Here is a 19,693-nt window from a genome sequence, read left to right on the forward strand (position 1 = left end):
CAAAAAACAGGTCATTTTTCACTCATTTTTGTCCTCCCCAGTCCCCAGGAGCACTCTGGAAGCCTCCTAAAGGCTATGCATGTCCATTTTTGCAAAGGGGGCGGGGTTTCAGGAGGCCAAATATGCTGTATTCAGTGTATAAGACACACCCAGATTTTTACCCTCTTTTTTGAGGGAAAAAGGTGCATCTTATACTCCGAAATATACTGTAGTTTCCTTAAGCAACTATCTCCATCAACACAGGAAATTTGACCAGATAGCCTTATTTCCACTGCCACCATGTCTCCTTCATTCTACATAGCTGCAATAATGATGATCCCCATCTCAAATGGCCTTCAAGAGTATAACCATGCTACACAATTGTGTTCTTTAGACATCTTGCATCCGAGTTTCCTTGTAGGTATCTCAGGACACAGTGTTTCAGTAGCCAGGACTTTAATTACTGCAATTAGAAGTAATATTTTGTCTGAGCTATGCAGCTATGCAATTTATGGTGAGCCATGCTTTTTTCGCATACTTTTCTAGCATTTTTACTGTATGTAAAATCTATAACATTGTCTAAAAGATTCTATTCATTTCTGAAAATATCTTAATTGTCAAGAGCAAAATTATTTACATTTTATTTCACCTGTTTTTTGGAATGCAGTATTGTACATGCTATTTGATAAGCCAGGTTCAGGCCTTCATCTAAGGAAAGCTGCATATCTCCCTCCCGAATGTTGATGGTTAATAAGCCTTCTCTAGCAAGACCAGATGGTCTTAGTACCATGTGGGAGGGCAGAAATAGTTGCAACCTCCTTCCCCTCTCCTTGCATGGCCAAAAGGGTTTCAGAAGGAAGAAAACATATCCAGAAGGAATATTAGGCGGAGCACAATGATATGGAAGTTTTTCCTTTCCCATCAGCTGACTAGAAAGGCAGTAAAGGTAGAAATGAAAAGAGAACCAATAAAAATTGATTTGGCGTGTGGCAGCAGACAGCTGTCTCTGCTTCTGTTAATTGCAAAATAAAGCCTGTCTCATCTGGTTGGCCAGATGCAAGTCTCCTAATCCGAGTTTACTGTTTGGGAGGGAACAATTGTTTATATCAGAAATGAACTGGAGTGATTTAGAGGTAAAGGGAGAGCGGTTGGATTTGGAGAAAGAGTTGATAATGTGCATCCCACCTCTGCTTTTGCTTGAACTATAAAGATTCATTAGCAATGAACAGCCTCTGGCCTATCCAGTTGAGGAGGAGAGGAGATGGCAAGAGAAGTATAGAAATTCACTGTAACATAATTTCAGTGCCTTTAACTTAATAAGGGTAAATGGGAGAAGAAAAGTAAAAGGACAAGGTGGGTGATGTAGAGAGAGGAAGATCTGAACAGCATTTGAGCTGGACCTTAATTAGATGTCTGCAAACATTGGAGTCCATGACACATGAATCACTTGGTAGCCACCTAAACAAAGACAGATGTTCCACTCTGTGAATAGAGAAATCATGCAACCTGAACACACTCCTTTATCCCTATGATTTATTTACAAGGGTATCCAGGAGACGCGGAATAACTCATAATGATGTACAATGTCTGTAATATTTGCTAGCACAGTGCTATTAAATTAGAAGGGGAATGGTCACAATGATGAGAAATATACAACAAAAACAGGTTTAAGAACATGTTTCTCTATGTGTTCTGTCTGTACACGTACACAATATGTTACTGAAGAACTGCATTCATAAAGAAGACTATTAACTGTGAAAAAGCCAAATATTTATTATGTGCTGCTCTACCGTATATGCAACATCATCTGTGGTTAATCAATTTAGGTACCACTCAGCTCCAAACTGATTCTGGGCCATGTACAATAAAGCCAAACGAAATAGAAAATACAATAATTATAAAAGAATATTTTTTTTATAAAAAAAACAAGAACTAGTTAATCACATTCACATCTTCAAACAATCTCACTGATACAAGTATTCAGCCACCCGAATCCAAGACCTCCCTGTTGGAAAAGAAGAAAATAAATAGAGGTCGTGGAAAATCTTCATTAGGAATTAACCATGCTGGCCATGTCATTTACAAAAAAGACTTTGAAATCCTGTAAGTCAAAGGGGAAGACTTAAAAGGCTACACTACTGTCATTGTAGGACCCAGATGTCTGGGTGGAGATTGAGTAATTCATTCCAGAAACTCAGCTTTGTGCCAGTTTAGACTGTATGCCGATAAGCAAAGATCATATGGTCCTTGAAAGATTCTCATACATTAACGTTTCATTCACTAACATTTCAACCAATAACAGACCATGTAAACATCATGGAATCCCAATTAATATGCAGATTATTTTTAAATTTTTATTAACAACTTCTGGAACTTTTACTCAAAAGGAGTACAATTGTCTGATTCCCCTGAAGATGAATTCTCCCTTCAAGATCACGCAGGAAGGATTTTTCTTTATAAGATGGCAGCTGCTGCAATGTTTTTCTGCCTAATTTTTAAGAAATCCTGTTTTCCTCTCCCTTCAAAGCACTTCCTTTAAGTTTAGAATGATGCCTACTTTGAAAAATAGTCACTTGAGCTAAATAGAGACAGTGTTTATCATAATACGCAGAGCTGAACAAATCTGCTTTATGAATTGTCATGCCCTCCTCGTTCCATATGTACACCCACATTCTTTTTGTATATTTTCCTTCATACGTTTAAATTAATTTCCCATTCCAAAAGCTCCCGAGGCAAGGGAGTTTTGCCATCTGCCAGGACGGATATCATGAATAGGCATGGAAAGTATGATTGCTTTTTGATTATGTAAAATGCTAGCACCAGGTTAACCCCCAAATGGTGGATATTTTTTTTAAAAAACAAGCCACCCTATTTTCACTTCAGCCTAAGAGAATCCTATTGTAATCTATAAGACTGGCCCCTTTTCTGTGGGTGAAGTTTTGAAGAAATAGCACCTGCAAATCATGAGCTGGGACAAGTGAAGATTATAAATGCCGTTTATGGAAATTATGGCTTAAATTCATCTTTTACAGCTACTAGAGGAAAAATAATCAAAATTCCGTTTTGAACGGAGTCAAATGATTATCAAAAAGCAGGGAACATGCTTTTACCATTGGCCTGGCAATCCACCTAAGTAAGACATTTGTTAAGGATCCTCGGGGATTGGAGAAAAATTCTAAAATTTTAAACTTAAGTCGAGGTATTCAAATAGAAATAATTTACATTCCACCAAGAGAGTTAAAAACACTGAGTAGTTAACAAAACATTTAAAACAAAAGTATTGTAAGAACAAAAAAAAATCAAATAGTTGTTATACGCAAGCAGAAAGAGAAAACCTTTATAATATAGCAGTATATGGGTACAGGTAATCCTCAGCATAAGACCACAATTGGTACCAGAATTTCTGTTGCTAAGGAAGATGGTTGCTAAGTGAGTTGTGCTCAATTTTACCACTTTTTTGATAACAGTTATTCAGTGAATTACTGCAGTTGTTAAACGAGTCATGCAGTCGTTAAGCAAATCCAGCTTCCCCACCCTTTTCCTTATCAAAGTCAACTGGGAAGATCATCAATGGGGATCACATGACCCCCGGATGCTGCAACTATTTGCCAGTTGCCAGGCACCCAAAGTTTGATCATATGACCCTTCCAAAACAGTGACAGTTGTAAGTGCGAGGTTTTAAGTCACTTTTTTCAGTGTCATTGCAACTTCAATAGGTCATTAGACAAATGATTATAAATCAAGGACTTGTAGAGATTAAGAGTATAAGGAAAGAGACAAAGTTTTAAATACCTATCCTCACTGTTCCTGTTTAAAACACATTTGTACAGATGGAGGTACTGTATTCTGCTAGGGCTTATTTTACTCATACTCATATCAACAATCTTTAATTAAAAGATTCCTCAAGACGTTTGCTACTTTATTATTTTTCAGCCAATAAATGCAATTCCCCACAATTTTAAATATTATTCTAAAGAAAGATATAACGTTAATATTTTATTGTACTTAAACTAGCAGCTAAACTACACATTGAATTTCTCCCAACGCTTTGTTTTTATATGGGAAGATTGGATGATAAAACTGCACTAATATAATTATTCAAGACTATTGTATATTTTCTTTCATTTCTTTCTCTGTCTTGGCTGTTCTGGAGAACTCCTCTTTGCAGCTGGAGAGGTACCAGGATTTCAAAAATTAGATGGCATTGTACATAGATTTTTGCATAGGCAATATTTAAAATTAATTCAGTAAAAAATGATCCTGCTGTTTATGATGCCATAAAACTATTTTGATAGAAAATGAAGACATTCCAGAAAAAATATGCATGCATTACATTTTTATCTCTCCACAGGAGAGCCTGTATGATTCATAGCTGGGAAGAGTAGAAGTGAAGAAATTTTGCTTTAGGTGTAAGGAAAGTGAGGCATAAACTCCACTGAACTCAATGAGACTTAAAAACACATGAGAATTCCAGAAATTGAAACCAATGTTTCTCTTATTTTAAATCTTAAGAAATCTTTTCCCATGGTTTAGGGCAGGGGTGTCCAAACTTGGGAACTTTAAGACTTGTGGACTTCAACTCCCAGAATTCCCCAGCCAGCATGGGAATTCTGGGAGTTGAAGTCCACAAGTCTTAAAGTTCCCAAGTTTGGACACCCCTGGTTTAGGGTTAGAGTTTGGTTTGGTTTGGTTTGGTTTGGTTTAGTTTAGTTTAGTTTAGTTTAGTTTAGTTTAGTTTTAGTTTTAGTTTAGTTTAGTACACAATTCCCCTATATTTTATTCCTTCAACAACTCTGTGCAGTAGATAACTTCAGAGTCACATATGCAATGATAGAATATTATTTGTCCCCTACGCAGCAAATTTAATATGGTATACTGATAAAAGGATTAGATTGGTATTGGAGAGATTTTATTTCCTTTCCACCTATCTCACTGTGGGGTTCTGTAGGAGGCTTATAGCAATAAAAACAGAGAAATGAAAAGAACTGTAAACATAACAGTAGTAAAGTAATAGAACAATAGAGTAAACAGTGAAAAAGAAAACAATGATACAGTGATATGAGAATAAAAGATGGGCAGCTAGGATCCATGCTCAAATTCAGCCTCAAGATGGGAAACTTCCTAGGTGGCATCAGGCCTGTCTTTATCAGATAATTTGCAACATCTCTTTATATTCACCTGTTGTTGTTTTTTACTTTTAGGTCAATTCTCTCATCTATTCTCCCCAAATCCATCACTCACTATGATATTCTCCTATTTGATCTCTTGGCTTTACATTTAAAATGGTGCAAAATTGCAGCTAAGATAATTTGGTTTATTTCCTCCTGTCAGACATTTGACACAAACTGTCATATTCTTGTCAGCTCAGTGGTGGGTTCCTGCCGGATCGCACCGGATCGCGCGCTCCCTTTCGGCGCTGAACCCGGAAGTATGTTCTGGCCCCGCCCTTGGCGACGGGACGACGCTTGCCTGCGCTCCACCAGCTCGGTTGGGACCAGAGACATTTCTCTGCTCAGCAATGTCTTCAGTGGAGCGGTGGCAGCCTGGCAGGCTGAGCCTGCGTCCCTTTCAGGCGCTTCTCCGGTCCCAGCCGAGCTGGTGGAGTGCAGGCAAGCGTCGTCCCGTCGCCAGGGGCGGGGCCAGAACATACTTCCGGGTTCAGCGCCGAAAGGGAGCGCGCGATCCGGTGCGATCCGGCAGGAACCCACCACTGTGTCAGCTGTTGCCTACTGGAAAAGTAATCCATACCAAAACTAAGGTTCTGTATACTGTATCTCTTAACCATAAAAAGGCCAACTGAAGCCGAAATCCATAATCAGGAATCGTTTCATCCTTTTCCTTCAGATAACAAAATACTTTGCTGGCCCTGCCTCCATTAAGTGAATTCTGGAGATAAGACCTCCTCCTTTAAGAAACTTTGAGAGCTACTAAAGAGCCTCAGATAGGAGAAATTTAATCCAGAGATCATATAAAGCCTCAGATGAGGTAGAGCTGCATAGATCAAAAGCCTCTTGATCCCATCAATCTAGAAAGCAATTGCTCAGATTGGGGTAATCTGTTGCCTTTTACCTGATCTGTGCCCCATGCCACATTTTATTCCTAAACTCTTAAGCCTGGTGTGCTTTTAAACATAGCTTTCGATGTGAACTTGGATTTTGAAGAAAGTAAATCCTTAGTACCACATGTCTACTTTATGAGTGCAAGATATGGCTTGTGCTGCTGACCACTACCCTGGTCTGCTTACAGACTTGATGATGATGATGATGACTATTGAACTAAAACCCTCACAAGGACAGATATTATTTGGTGATTTTAATAAATTGGTTCATGAATGTAGTATTTTTAATGTCTTCTTTTCTCTGCTCTGATGCTCCTTTCTCTTCTCCAGTTTGTGAAGTTTGCAAATATTGAAGAAGACACTCCATCTTACCACAGGAGCTATGACTTTTTTGTCTCCCGCTTCAGTGAAATGTGCCACTCCAGCCATGATGACATGGAGATCCGGATAAAGTAAGTAGAGGCTCTAGAAACTAGAGTGCAGAGAAGAGCAACAAAGATGAATAGGGAGCTGGAGGCTAAAACATATGATGAACAATTCAAAACGCACTGGCAATGTCTTCTCGAATGGCGATGAAACATTTGCAACCAAATTGCCAAGCTCAGAGCTCAAACCAAAAGCCTAACTACCAACCTGAGCTACTAATATTCAAACACATTTCATATGATGAGTGATTGCGGGAACTGGGTATGTGTAGTTTAACAAAGAGAAGGATTGGGGTAACATGATAGCAGTCTTCCAATATTTAAGGGGCTGTCACAGAGAAGAGGGGACCAACCTATTCCCCAAAGCACCTGAAGGCAGGACAAGAAGCAATGGATGGAAACTAATCAAGGGAAGAACTAAGGAGAAATTTCCTGATAGAACAATTAACCAGTGGAAGTTGTGGGTACTCCATTACTGGAGGTTTTAAAGAAGAGATTGGACAGCAATTTGTCTGGAATGGCATGGGGTCTCCTGCTTGAGTAGTAGGTTGAACTAGGAGACCTCCAACATCCCTTCCAATTCTTATTCTGTATTCTATGGACCTAAATGGGTGCTATTATATTCGATGGGTGGCAATGACTGAGGTGAGGCAAGGCCCTACTAACATGGCTTTATTAAACAGCTAACTCAGAACCCAAGATAAAGAACAGTTCCTGCTTGACAGCAATTTGTATGCAGGCAGTCCTGCGGTTAGCCAATCAGAACAGAGACTCTCCCACTCTGGCACACACACGCATCTCAACCAATGGCGACCCTCGGAGACGAAGCCACGACTCCGAGGCTAGGACATAGCACCCCTCTCCACCAGTCAGATACAAGCGTAATCTTGCAAATATGCAGGCCGCCTGCATGTGCTGTCGAATCTTCTTGGCTCGGCTGGAACTGACGCTGTAGAAGGGGCAGGAGGAGGCTTCTCTAGGGGAACTGCCTGCGACTGTACTAACTCCCCACCCGGCGACTCTGGATGCGACTCTGATGGCTCAGGTAAGTCTGGTGCCGGAACACCGGACTGCCGGGATGGGCAACGCTGAGTTTCAACGGAGGTGTCCAAAGTAACTGGGGAATCTATAGGCTCAACTGGGAAGAGATCAGCTGGCGTCGGTGTCGAGGCCATCCGCGGTCGCAGCTGATCAATGTGGCGGCGCCAAATGCGCCCATCGCCTAGGCCAACCCTGTAAGAGCAGGGAACTGTTAATTGCAGAATGAGCCCTGGTAACCATCTCTGCTCACCCCCATAGTTCCGTGCAAAACCCAGACCCCCCATTTCGAAACCCCTAGCGGGGTTATCGTTGACAATAGGTTTGTCATTGCAGTAGCTAAGGTGAAGTCGATCTAGGTTAGTCCGGAGGCGACGGCCCATTAACAGCTCTGCAGGGCTGTGGTTGCTTTGGGGACATGGGACTGTGTGCTGCACTAACAGGTATCTGTCAATTCGGGCCTGCCAATCCCCTGGCCCTAGCCTAGCTATGGACTCTTTAACAGATCACACCGTCCGTTCAGCCATGCCGTTGCTGGAGGGATGGTAAGGGACCACCAGAACGTGGCGGATATCGTGACCCGCTATGAACATCTGGAAAGATGCAGATGTCAGTTGGGTGCCATTATCTGACACCAGGACATCTGGGCACCCATGAGTCGTGAACATCCTTCGCAGTGCCCTAATGACAGCCTCGGTAGTGGTTGATGACATTAGGACGACTTCCACCCACTTTGAGTATCATCAACCACTACCAGGAACATCTGGCCGTGGAACGGCCCTGCAAAATCCACATGGATCCTAGCCCAGGGAGTCTTGGGGTCCTCCTATTTCCTAGGCTTTGCCATGGGGGGAGCTGGCCTGGACTACTGACATTCCTGACACCTAGTCACCCACTGCGCAATATCCTGATCCAAACCAAGCCACGACACGTAGCTCCGGCCAAGGGCCTTCATCCTCACTATCCCAGGATGCCCCTCGTGGAGGATAGGTTCCCGCAATTGAGGGGGAATGACCACCCTATGGCCCCACAGCAGGCACCCCCCTAGTACCGACAGTTCATGTTGCCTGTGTTTAAATGGCGGGAACTGTGAGGGAACTGGCATCTGCGGCCAACCCCTCCTTACCCAGTCTAAAATCTGAGTCAAAGTAGCGTCCCTAATCAAATGAATGGCAACTTCTGTGGCTGTCAAGGGAACCGGGAGGTCCTCAATCAGTAAAACTAGGGGGTCAGGATCCAGGTCATGCAGCAGGGGACAACGGCTTAGGGCATCAGCAGGCCGATAGACAAGTTTGTAATAGTAAGCAGCAAGGAGGACGGCCCAACGGGACATGCGAGGCGATAATATCACAGGAGTTTGTCTATCACCTGCTAGTAACCCCAATAAAGGCTTGTGGTCTGTCACTAGTTCAAAAAAACGTCCGTACAGGTAGTTGTGGAATCATTTAATTCCAGCTACTGCTGCTAATGCTTCCTTGTCCAATTGGCTATAGTTGCATTCCGGAGGGGACAGGGTCCTGGAAAAGTACGCCAAGGGCGCCTCAGATCCATTAGGAAGCTTGTGGCTCAGGACAGCACCCACCCCAAAAGGAGATGCATCACAAGTGAGCGTCAGGGGAAGGTGGTCACAATACTGGACGAGGACAGCATTGGAAGTTAACAGGTCCTTGACGGCCATAAAAGCGGATGCTTCCCTCCGACCCCACCTCCACGTGGCCCCACTATCGAGAAGCCGATGCAGGGGTTCTGCAACAGATGCTTTATGGGGCAAAAAGACAGAGTAAAAATTGAGGAGGCCAAGGAAAGCTTGCAATTGGGCCTTATTGTTGGGTACAGGAGCCTGTTTAATGGCTGCAATTTTAGAGGGGGTCGGATGGATGCCTGTGGCATCAATCAGATACCCTAAGAACTCCACTTTGTGTACCCCATATGACATTTTGAAAGCTTAAGTTTCAACCCCACCTCCAGGAACTTTGATAAGACAGCACGCAGCCATGCCATGAGTTCAGTGCTGTTTCTGGCAGAAATAAGCACATCATCAAAGTACGGGACGACCCCCAGAATGCCATGGAGTAGTCGCTCCATGAGGCTCTGGAAAATGCCCGGGGCTACATTGACCCCAAACTGGAGCCGCCAGCATCTAAAAGCTCCCCTGTGGGTGACGATGGTCTGCGCTTCCGCAGCAGCAGCATCCACAGGGAGCTGCTGGTATGCTTGGGCGAGGTCCAGCTTGGCGAAAATGGAGCCCCAATGTATGAAGCAGTTCCTGTACTACAGGGACAGGGTAGGGGTTGGATTGGAGACCTCTATTTATGGTACATTTAAAATCTCCACATAATCTAATGGAGCCATCGGATTTCAGGGGGATCACGATGGGGGTCTCCCATTTGGAGTAATCTACAGTCTCTAAGAGCCTTGGGCAACCAATTTGTCCAGTTCAGCATCCACTTTTGGACGCAGGGCCAGGGGGACCCTTCTGGGCTTGAGACGGATGGGAGCGATCTGTGGGTCCAAATTAAAACTAATGGGGGTTCCCTTATAGTTACCTAATGACCCATCAAAAACTGCAGCAAACTCCTTCATCAGGCCTTTGAACTGACCATAGCCTGCCGTTGCTTGCACGCCAGCAACGCTGATGCCCGGGGCATTGAACTAGTCTAAGCCTTGTAGACTGGGAAGGTTGCCCTGGACGACGATGAGAGGAAGCCTGCCCTTAAAACTTGGAGTGACCACTTGGAACCGGCCACTGCCAACTACTGGGATATAGTTTCCCTGATAGTCCCGCAACTTCGTAAAACAAGCGGACAGGCATTTCTTGGCTAAGGAAGGCACCAAATACTTGATAGTGGACCAGGAGACAATAGACTTGGAGGAGCTGGTGTCCACCTCCATGCGGCAGGGTTTGCCCTCGAGCTGGACACTGAGGTAAATCTTCTTTCCTGATGTCACATTGGCCTGGCTGGTCAGCGGAATGGCCTGCCATTGCAGGTTGAGCTCAGAACTGGCCAGCAAATGGCGACGCAGCCTTGAATCGGTCACCCCACACATGAATTGCTGAAGTAGAGAGTCGTCTAAATTAGGAAATTCACAGTGCAGTGCTGCATCCCTGAGGGCAGCCACATACTGATTCACCAACTCCCCCTCCTTCTGAAGCCATTGCTGGAACGCATAGCGCCTAGACGGAGCTGGGGCGTAATGGTTCTGCAGTCTCATCAACAGGGTCTCCCATGGAAGAGACTGGACTGATTGCGGGGCAGCCAAAGCCCTGGCTGTCCCAAACATCTCACGTCCACAGGAACTGAACCCTCTTTCTCTCACTGGGCAGATTAGCCAGATGGTTTGCCTCGAGGAAGCATTCAAAACGATCAATATAAGCCTCCCAGGACTCTAACGCTGGCTCAAACGAGGTGAAGTTACTCAAAGTGGCCATTCTGAGGGAGACACGATCTGAGGAGATTGCCTCAGCGATTAGCAGGGAACCTTGTATAACAATGAAAGTCTGCCTTATGTGACACACTCTTCCTATGCCTCAGCATGATCCCATCCTCGTCGCCAGTATTATATTTGATGGGTGGCAATGACTGAGGTGAGGCAAGGCCCGACTAACACACTTTATTAAACAGCTAACACAACAGCAACTCAGAACCCAAGATAAAGAACAGTTCCTGCTTGACAGCAATTTATATGCAGGCAGTCCTGCAGTTAGCCAATCAGAGACTCTCCCGCTCTGGCACACACACGCGTCTCAACCAATGACGAGCCTCGGAGATGAAGCCACGACTCCGAGGCTAGGACATAACACGTGTTGGTGGTTTTAGCAGCCTAAAAAATTCTTGATTTTCTGCTTTTCTACTCCTTTTGTCTTCCCAACCGCTGCTTAGTAAAGGTGCTAACCACACAGCTAGATAAAAACTTAGTGTGTCCTAGGCTCGGTTACTGATGGCCTTGATTAGATTTTTGAGGGACATAAACGTGATGTGCAAATTTCCTTCTTAGGTTTATTTTATGATTCACTGGTACTGTGCCGACTCAGAAAATGGATAAATTAAGTAACAAGGTTATATATATATTCTGCAGACAAAGCCATATGGTACCTACACACAGCATGCTAAGCTCTTAAAGCAGGTTGCAAAATTCTTTCTTTTTCATGGTGTGCCCAGCTATTTACATAGATAACATTCATACTATTCCCTATTCGTTCATACAACATTAAGCCAAGTATAGAAAAGGGATAAGAAATAACCAAAGATACTAAAATATGAAAGAGAAAAAAGGAAAAGGAAACTAAATCTAAGTTATAACAACTCCATTAACTCCATATTTATACATTATCTTTGGTCCTTGCAAGCTGTTCTAGTTTACACCACAGACATATACCGCTGTATGTATTGCCTTTCAGTCTTAAACCTCTCTCTTTTTTTGAAGACCACCTCAATTCCATCCGGTCCCAACTGAATAGGATGATTTATAATAATTCCCTCATTTTTTTTCTATCACATTGTCATGGCCTATGTGAAGCAGCATAAGGAAGTAGAGTACAGAGAGGTATAAATAAACAGGTTTGATATATAGTTGATTTCAATTTTATTTTCTTCCCCATGCCTTTAAGCTTACTTTTTCTTACTGCCTTCCTATGCTTTGCATAATGCAAATTATCTAGTGTGGTGGGCATATATGTATAGTATGTACATGTACTGTATTAAAATATAAACCAGATAAATATTTATTTATATCCCACCTTTATTATTTTTACAAATAAGTCAAGGCAGCAAACATACACAATACTTCTCATATGTTCCCCACAACAAAAAGCCTGTGAGGTGGATTTGACTAAGAGAGAACAATTGATCCTAAGTATCTGGCTGGCTTTCATGGCTAAGGTGGGACTTGAACTCATGATCTCCTGTTTACTAGCCTGATGCCTTAACCACTAAACCAAACCAGCTCTTATACCAAGCTCTACATTATGACCAAATATTATACAATATGATCTTTTCTTACTGCCTTCCTATGCTTTGCATAATGCAAATTATCTAGTGTGGTGGGCATATATGTATAGTATGTACATGTACTGTATTAAAATATAAACCAGATAAATATTTATTTATTTCCCACCTTTATTATTTTTACAAATAAGTCAAGGCAGCAAACATACACAATACTTCTCATATGTTTCCCACAACAAAAAGCCTGTGAGGTGGATTTGACTAAGAGAGAACAATTGATCCTAAGTATCTGGCTGGCTTTCATGGCTAAGGTGGGACTTGAACTCATGATCTCCTGTTTACTAGCCTGATGCCTTAACCACTAAACCAAACCAGCTCTTATACCAAGCTGTACAGTATGACCAAATATTATACAATATGATCAAATTTGTGTGTGTGTGTGTGTGTGTGTGTGTGTGTGTTTTATGTATATTTGTTTTCGTAGATTTACACAGGTACAGGTATGCAGGTCTTGGCGTATTCGGGTCTTTCCCATGTAAGATTGAGAGTATCTTGGCGACGTTTCGACAAGGTTCCACTTGCCATCTTCGGGCTGGTGCCTACTCTCAATCTTACTCGGGAAAAGACCCGAATACGTCAAGACCTGCATATATATACCGTGTTTCCCCGAAAATACGACATGTCCTGCTAATAAGCCCAGGCCTGGTTTTTGCCTGATTTTTGAGGTGGGTGTAAATATACGCCCTCCCCTGAAAATAAGCCCTAGTGAAAGGGTGCCATGGCAAGTACAGGAGGAAGCCCTTCCCTTCCCCGGTCACCTCAGCGCTTCTCGGCTCCTTCATCGGATGACTTGCAGGCTCCTGCTGCAAAAGTGGCTGCGCCTGAGACTGCTTTTGAGAGAGGAGGCAAAGGGGAAGCAATCAGCTTCATCTCGCCCTTGCTCTCAGCCCCTCTTCGGCTGAGCTCAAGCAGAGAAGTGGCCCGCAGGGTTTCAGGAGCAAAGTTGAGGCTGACAGGAGTCAGGGCAGGGAGAGTGTCTTAGTGAGGGGGTGTGCAGTGCTGGCTTTGTTTCAGTAAGTGGAATGATTGGTTGTATCATGATTGGTAGATTGGTGCTGATTGGCGCGGGCTGTGTGTCCGTTGTTGTTTCATGTTGTAACGGCCTGGGTGGTGGGTGGGGTTATTATATATACATACATACATACATACATACATACATACATACATACATACATACATACATACTATGGGTGGGTTATTATATATATAATAAAACAAACAATAATATAAAACATAGAATGGAGTAGTATAACAACCATATTTACAGAACAGGCAAACCACCTAACCCCATTTTAGTAAAGTGTAGCATGCTACACTGATCAATGTGTAGCAACTAATAATTGAATATTGGAGAAAACCCCATCTTTCCATCAGTGGAATTGAACAGTAGCTTCCTAGATTCACTTTGCATTCATAGTAGCTTTCTAGACTCACTTTGTAAGTCAATGCAGATTTTGAGCCAGTGAGCACAATATATAATTTCAAACAGTGTTGTGTCTTGGAAAAAAAAATCCATTTTTAATAGCCAAACTCTCATGATATTGTCACGATTTTGAATTTTTTAAAAAAGAAAGAGAACAGTAGGCGCCATCTAGTGGTATAAATAGATGCCGAGTTCCCACTATTCCCCCTCAAACACAACAATTCTCAGGAGAGGAAAATGTGCTTTTGTCTTCCAAAAACAGCCAGAAAGACATAGAACTGGTGTGTTGGAGTCTTCCCCTCCACACCATTCTACCTCCATGCAGCTGGTGAGCGCACCTGTGGGATGAGCTCCCCCAGTTTTCACCCCCATTGGTGATATCCGTCTTTGACATCACAAATGTTATCTCTCAAATGTTTCCTGTGACTCAGTGCCCTAGATAAATTTGGGGACAGCCAACAGTACCTGCACTTTGGGGAGTGTAGATGCTGTTCAAAGAGCAAGCAAAAGCAACATGAGAAACATTCATCCTTCCTTGTGTATCATAGGTTCAACATATCACTGGAGAGGCTGCCTTCAATTCTCAAGTTTCCTAGGACACATGGCAGTCTAGAAATTCTGCATGATGGCAGAGGGGATATGGTGAATATGCATGATTTTAAATAGTGGTGACATTAATCCTAAAACAGCGTCTTAGAAAACGTTTATCCTACCATATTAGCTTTGGGTCCCCTATTTTCCTTTCCCCATTGTAATTGTGCTTTCAATTTCAATTTCAATTTTATTTGATTTATAGACCGCCCGCTCTCCCCGAAGGGACTCGGGGCGGTGTACAGACACCACATTAAAAACCATATACAAAGAATAAATACACTTAAAATCAAATTAAACCTTAAAGCTGTACAGGATGGTAAAAATTAAAAATCAGCTTAAAACCAACCCCTAAAAATTTAAAAGTGCAGAATTGAGGGACTAAACTGGGATTAGGCCAGGCCAGCTAAACTAAACAGGTGGGTTTTAAGCTTCTTATGGAAGGAGCGGAGATCGGTAGTTGTTCTGATGTCAGGGGGGAGGTCATTCCAGAGGGTCGGGCCCATCACAGAGAAGGCCCTACTCCTGGGCGTCGCCCGCTGGCAATGCCTCGTGGACGGCACCCGGAGGAGTCCCTCTCTGTGGGAGCGGATCAGCCGAAGGGATGTATGGGGCAGGATAGTATCTCCCTTTTTAGACCGCCTATTTACATGTATTATTAGATTTTTGTCTTGCCTCTCTTTTTATTCAACTCAAGGCAGCAAGGCAGTAAGGCAGTATTATATCTAATATTCCCACCTCCTATTTTCTCCACAACGCATATGAGGTAGGTTGGACTAAGAGAGAATGACTGGCCCCAAATCACCCAGCCATGCTTTATCTTCGTGCCTAATGAAGCAGAATTTTTCTTCTTTTGATTTCTAGTGCAGCACTAGATCAAAGTGGTTCTCAAGTTGGTCACAGTTAACTGACCTTTTTCTGCTTTCGTCCCTTCTCTGGAAGAGAAATTTGTCAACAAGAGAAGTTGAGAATGTATTGAACCATCTTTGGTGGAAGCTTCCCCCCCCCCCCCCCAACAGATGTGATGATGGTTGTAGTCCTGCATCACTAATAATTCATACTATTTTAGAAGTTCTGAGGTTTGCCTTTGCAAAGTATCATCCACATCTTCTTTTTGTTGGGCAACAAGCAAATATCAGTTACAGCTTTTATTCATTTATTCCTCCATTTATTTTACCCAGTTGTTCTCTCTTGCACCTATTTTAATTTTAGGGCAGAGATAGGTAATTTAGCGTACATCCTCCCTTTGTTGCTTTGGTTTCTGTGAACAAATTGTATATTTCAGTTGCTGTTGCTGATGTAATAGGTATTATTAGACCATACTTTCACTCATTTCTGCAATTCTCATATCTTTGTCTGGGTTCTTTGTTTTGAGAGTGTTGTCTTCAACTCCCATGGGTTGTAACTCAGGGAGTTGACATCTGCACATCTTAACATGGCTGAGATTGAGAAACATTGCTCTAGTCTCCATCCAAGAAAAATATTTATATCTTCACTTCTCAAGTAGTTAAGTACAGAACACATTCTTCACTTAGAATTACTAGAGCCCTCCCCCCACCCCAACCTCAAGCTCAACTAAAAAAACTATTTGCTTGCTCTGTGGGCTCATTCCTTATATTCCTTCTACCCTATTACTCTTCAAGAAGTAATGTTATATTAGACAGTTGTTCAATTGAGTACATAGCCCTTTCAAATACATAGCTTCCTGTTGTGGCCCAGCAAGATCCAGTTGAGCTGCTGATGGACTCGGATAGCGAGGAACCATATGAGTCTGCCCTGGACGATGTGGAGGACCCTGTGCAGGGTTCAGACTCAGAGCAGGGACCAGAGAGGCTGGTTGACCACCAGGAGGCGCCTGAGGCATGGAGCAGTGGGGAGGATCAAAGGCAGTTTGTCCCTGATGCTAGATTGAGAAGGGCTGAGAAACGGAAGCAGCAACTTCGTAGGCAGACTCACAGAAGATGATTAAGCACAGGTGGTTGTGGATTGGCCCCTCCCAAGAGAGATTATAGGTGAGGCGTTGGGAGGGAACATTTGCAGGAAACAACCATTCGAATTAGTAGTTAAGAAAATCTATGTGTATTCTAGCCGGGTCTGTTCGTTTGGACTGTCTGCGTTGCTTCATTTGAATTATCTGGGTTGCTGCAGAGTTACTCTATTGAACATGAGTTGTCTGGACCCTCAGCCAAAGGATTCGTTATCTCAATAATTAAACAGTGGCAAACAGCCAAGCCTGTGTTCTGGTTTATTCACAGGCATGAGATCAGAACAGCTTCCCTAAGCATGTGTTCTCTTTCTCCTGTTGAACTTCCCTAACAAACTCCAAGTATAGTAATCTATACGGATATTGCAAAGTCCTATGTTGACAAGGCAAGCTGAGGAAGAAAGAATGGAATCCCTCCAAACAAGACAAGAGCCATGACTTAGAACCAAATCCCTGAATCAGTTAGACAGATGAATCAGGCGTGATACAAAAGTATCATAATGGTGTGAAGTGGTTCCTGCCGTTTCTAATTCATCATGGCATCCAGACCCAGGAGCAAATATTTGCTGTAGGTTTAGGGACACGGTGGCTCTGTGGCTAAGACATTGAGCTTGTCGATCAGAAAGGTCGGCAGTTCAGCGGTTTGAATCTCTAGCGCCGCATAACAGAGTGAGCTCCGGTTACTTGTCCCAGCTTCTGCAAACCTAGCAGTTCGAAAGCATGTAAAGATGCAAGTAGAAAAAGAGGGACCACCTTTGGTGGGAAGGTAACAAGCGTTCTGTGCACCTTTGGCATTTAGTCATGCCAGCCACATCACCACGGAGACATCTTTGGACAGCACTGACTCTTCGGCTTTGAAACGGAGATGAGCACCGCCCTCTAGAGTCGGGAACGACTAGCACATATGTCCGAGTGGAACCTTTACCTTACCTTTACCTTAAAGCTTGTGTGCCCAGGACACTATGAAATGAAATAAATAAATCTTGCTTTTCCAAATTTCAGTGTAAAAGGTACAGAGATTGTTTTCTGGTGATGGTGTCCAGCATTAATTTCGTTTATAGGCAGAAAGAATATATATTCTTTCAGGAGCATTTCCTAAATCGAACAACTTTAAAATTGGAAGGAACAATTTTGACTAAGTTGAACTTCCTCTTTTATTTCAACACAGGTTTTCCAAAACTTAAAATGTCTCCTCATGGTGTCCAAGCTATATTCGAAGAATTTCTGATTAGACATTCCTAATTAGCTTGACTCCACTATCAAACTTTTCTATTAAAAAACTAGTACCAATGTTATATTGAAATCTAGATACAGTAATTTAAATCCGCTCCATTTATCTTGTTCTCAAGAACAGTGAAGCACAAACTTTGCACCCTTCAGATATTCCAAGCATGCTCTGATATCTTCATCCCTCTTCTCTTTCCTATACTGGATCCTTCACTTTTAATTAATGAGTCTCGTATTCCTATCCATCTGCCGTTTGTAGCGATTTTTTCAAGTTAGCTGAGTTGGGTGGGATTAATCGCTAAAAATACAACCGAGGAATATGAATCTCTTCAATCAGTAGGCCCCCTCAACCTTCCAATTTGTCATTCTTGCAGAATCGCAAGAATGATAAAACAGAATTCTGGATGTGATCGTCATTTTATCTGTGGAACTTGTAATCTCCGAAAGGACAAATTTAATAGAGAATCCTCCTTCCCTTTTGATGAAGATGATTCTTCCTCTAGTACAGGGGTGTCGATTTCATTTCATCAAGATTGTGTTGGACCTCGGGGGGGGGGAGGATAGGCGTGGCCAGGGTGGGCTTGGCCAGCTTGACATCACTCATGTCGGGAATGCCTGTGGTGGTCTGAGTGCTCTGCCAGCGAAAACGGGCTCCCGAGCCCCATTTTCGGCTGAGACGGCCTCCTGCAACCCTCTGCCAGTGAAAACGGAGCTGGGGATGGCTGCGGGCTGGTCCTTTGCTGTATCCAGGTCGGCTCCACAGGCCAGATCTAAGCACCTCACGGGCTGGATTCAGCCCACGGGCCTTGAGTTTGACACACCTGCTCTAGTAGAAATCTGGTGCATATTTACTTCCCGCCAGCTCTGCCTCTGCCATAGCCCCTTTTAAAAGCAATTCGTGTTTTCTTGCCCTCCTCTTCCCCGCCTACCAAGCACTGTGGGTTGCTGCTGTCTTAGATCTATTTTCGCATCTGCCCGCTATCATGCTCCCTGCTGCTCTTAGGATGAACTGTGTCCTACAATTAATCTGCTAAGGATGTGTTTTAATTGTTTCTTCTTGCTCTTTGACAAATATGGAAGCCTGGAAAAGCTTTTCAGAAGCTGAGGGATAATGAAAAGCCAAGGCTAAGGGTGAAGGTGGTAGTATACAATATAATACGCCGGGGGGGGGATGTGTTTTCATGTAGTCACCTAATTAGTGACTAAAACTCTTCAGCTACTTCCCTCTTATTAATGCTGTTATTTTTATTCTTTTCTACATGTTTTGGAATTGAGGGTTGGGGCAAATGTTGTCCTCCCTCATATTAGGGTTAAAGTTCTGTGCCACCTGGTTTGGCAGGAGGTTCAGAACAGATTAATGTGAAAGGGTTATTTCAGTTGAGTTTTAAATTTACTGATGAAATTCACTACCATGCCATATATTCGAGTAGATGCTTAGATTTTTATCCTTATTTTGAGGGAGAGAGGAAAATGTTACCATAAGGTGCCATGTTCCAAAGCAGATCATCCAGTTCAGGAATACTAAAATACCCAGGTGCAAGGAAATTGTCTTCAAAATACAGAGTTGTCTCTCTTCTCTTCTCTTCACATTCACACATCCCCATTTTTCTTACTTCTTTCATGGGTAGACTGCCAGTGGATGAAATGGATGAACTCAAAATAACACATTCCATTAATTACAAGCTCAACTTGTACATGCATAATGATCAACGTGGGTCTGTTATTCTTACATTGCATTAGTAATGTAATATTAATTTTTTTATATATATTTGTTAGTAATTATTTCTCTAACTATATTTTTAATTCCCTTTTCACCCAAAAGCCCCAAAACAGCATAGGTAGTTTTCTCTCCTATTTGCCTTACAATAATTTCATCAAATTCACTAAGCTAAGAGAGGACTCTGGACCAAGATTAAAATGGCCAGCTAAATTATGCTTAGCCTATAGAAAAATAAGGATTTG

At 42.8% G+C, this 19,693-nt stretch overlaps 1 protein-coding gene across 5 annotated transcripts in view; it reads left to right on the top strand.

Moving 5' to 3' along the window:
- The window catches only part of EFR3B (EFR3 homolog B), a 157,518-nt gene that overhangs the window by 97,581 nt on the left and 40,244 nt on the right, over positions 1 to 19,693 (top strand). For all 5 annotated transcript variants that reach the window (XM_081944334.1, XM_081944333.1, XM_081944336.1 and 2 more), the window contains one exon: positions 6,368 to 6,489. In XM_081944334.1, the coding sequence (XP_081800460.1) occupies positions 6,368 to 6,489 (122 nt within the window). The remainder of the gene's footprint in view (positions 1 to 6,367; positions 6,490 to 19,693) is intronic.

This window comes from Natrix helvetica (genome assembly GCF_964273705.1).
Source record: "Natrix helvetica genome assembly, chromosome: 2".
NCBI lineage: Eukaryota > Metazoa > Chordata > Lepidosauria > Squamata > Natricidae > Natrix > Natrix helvetica.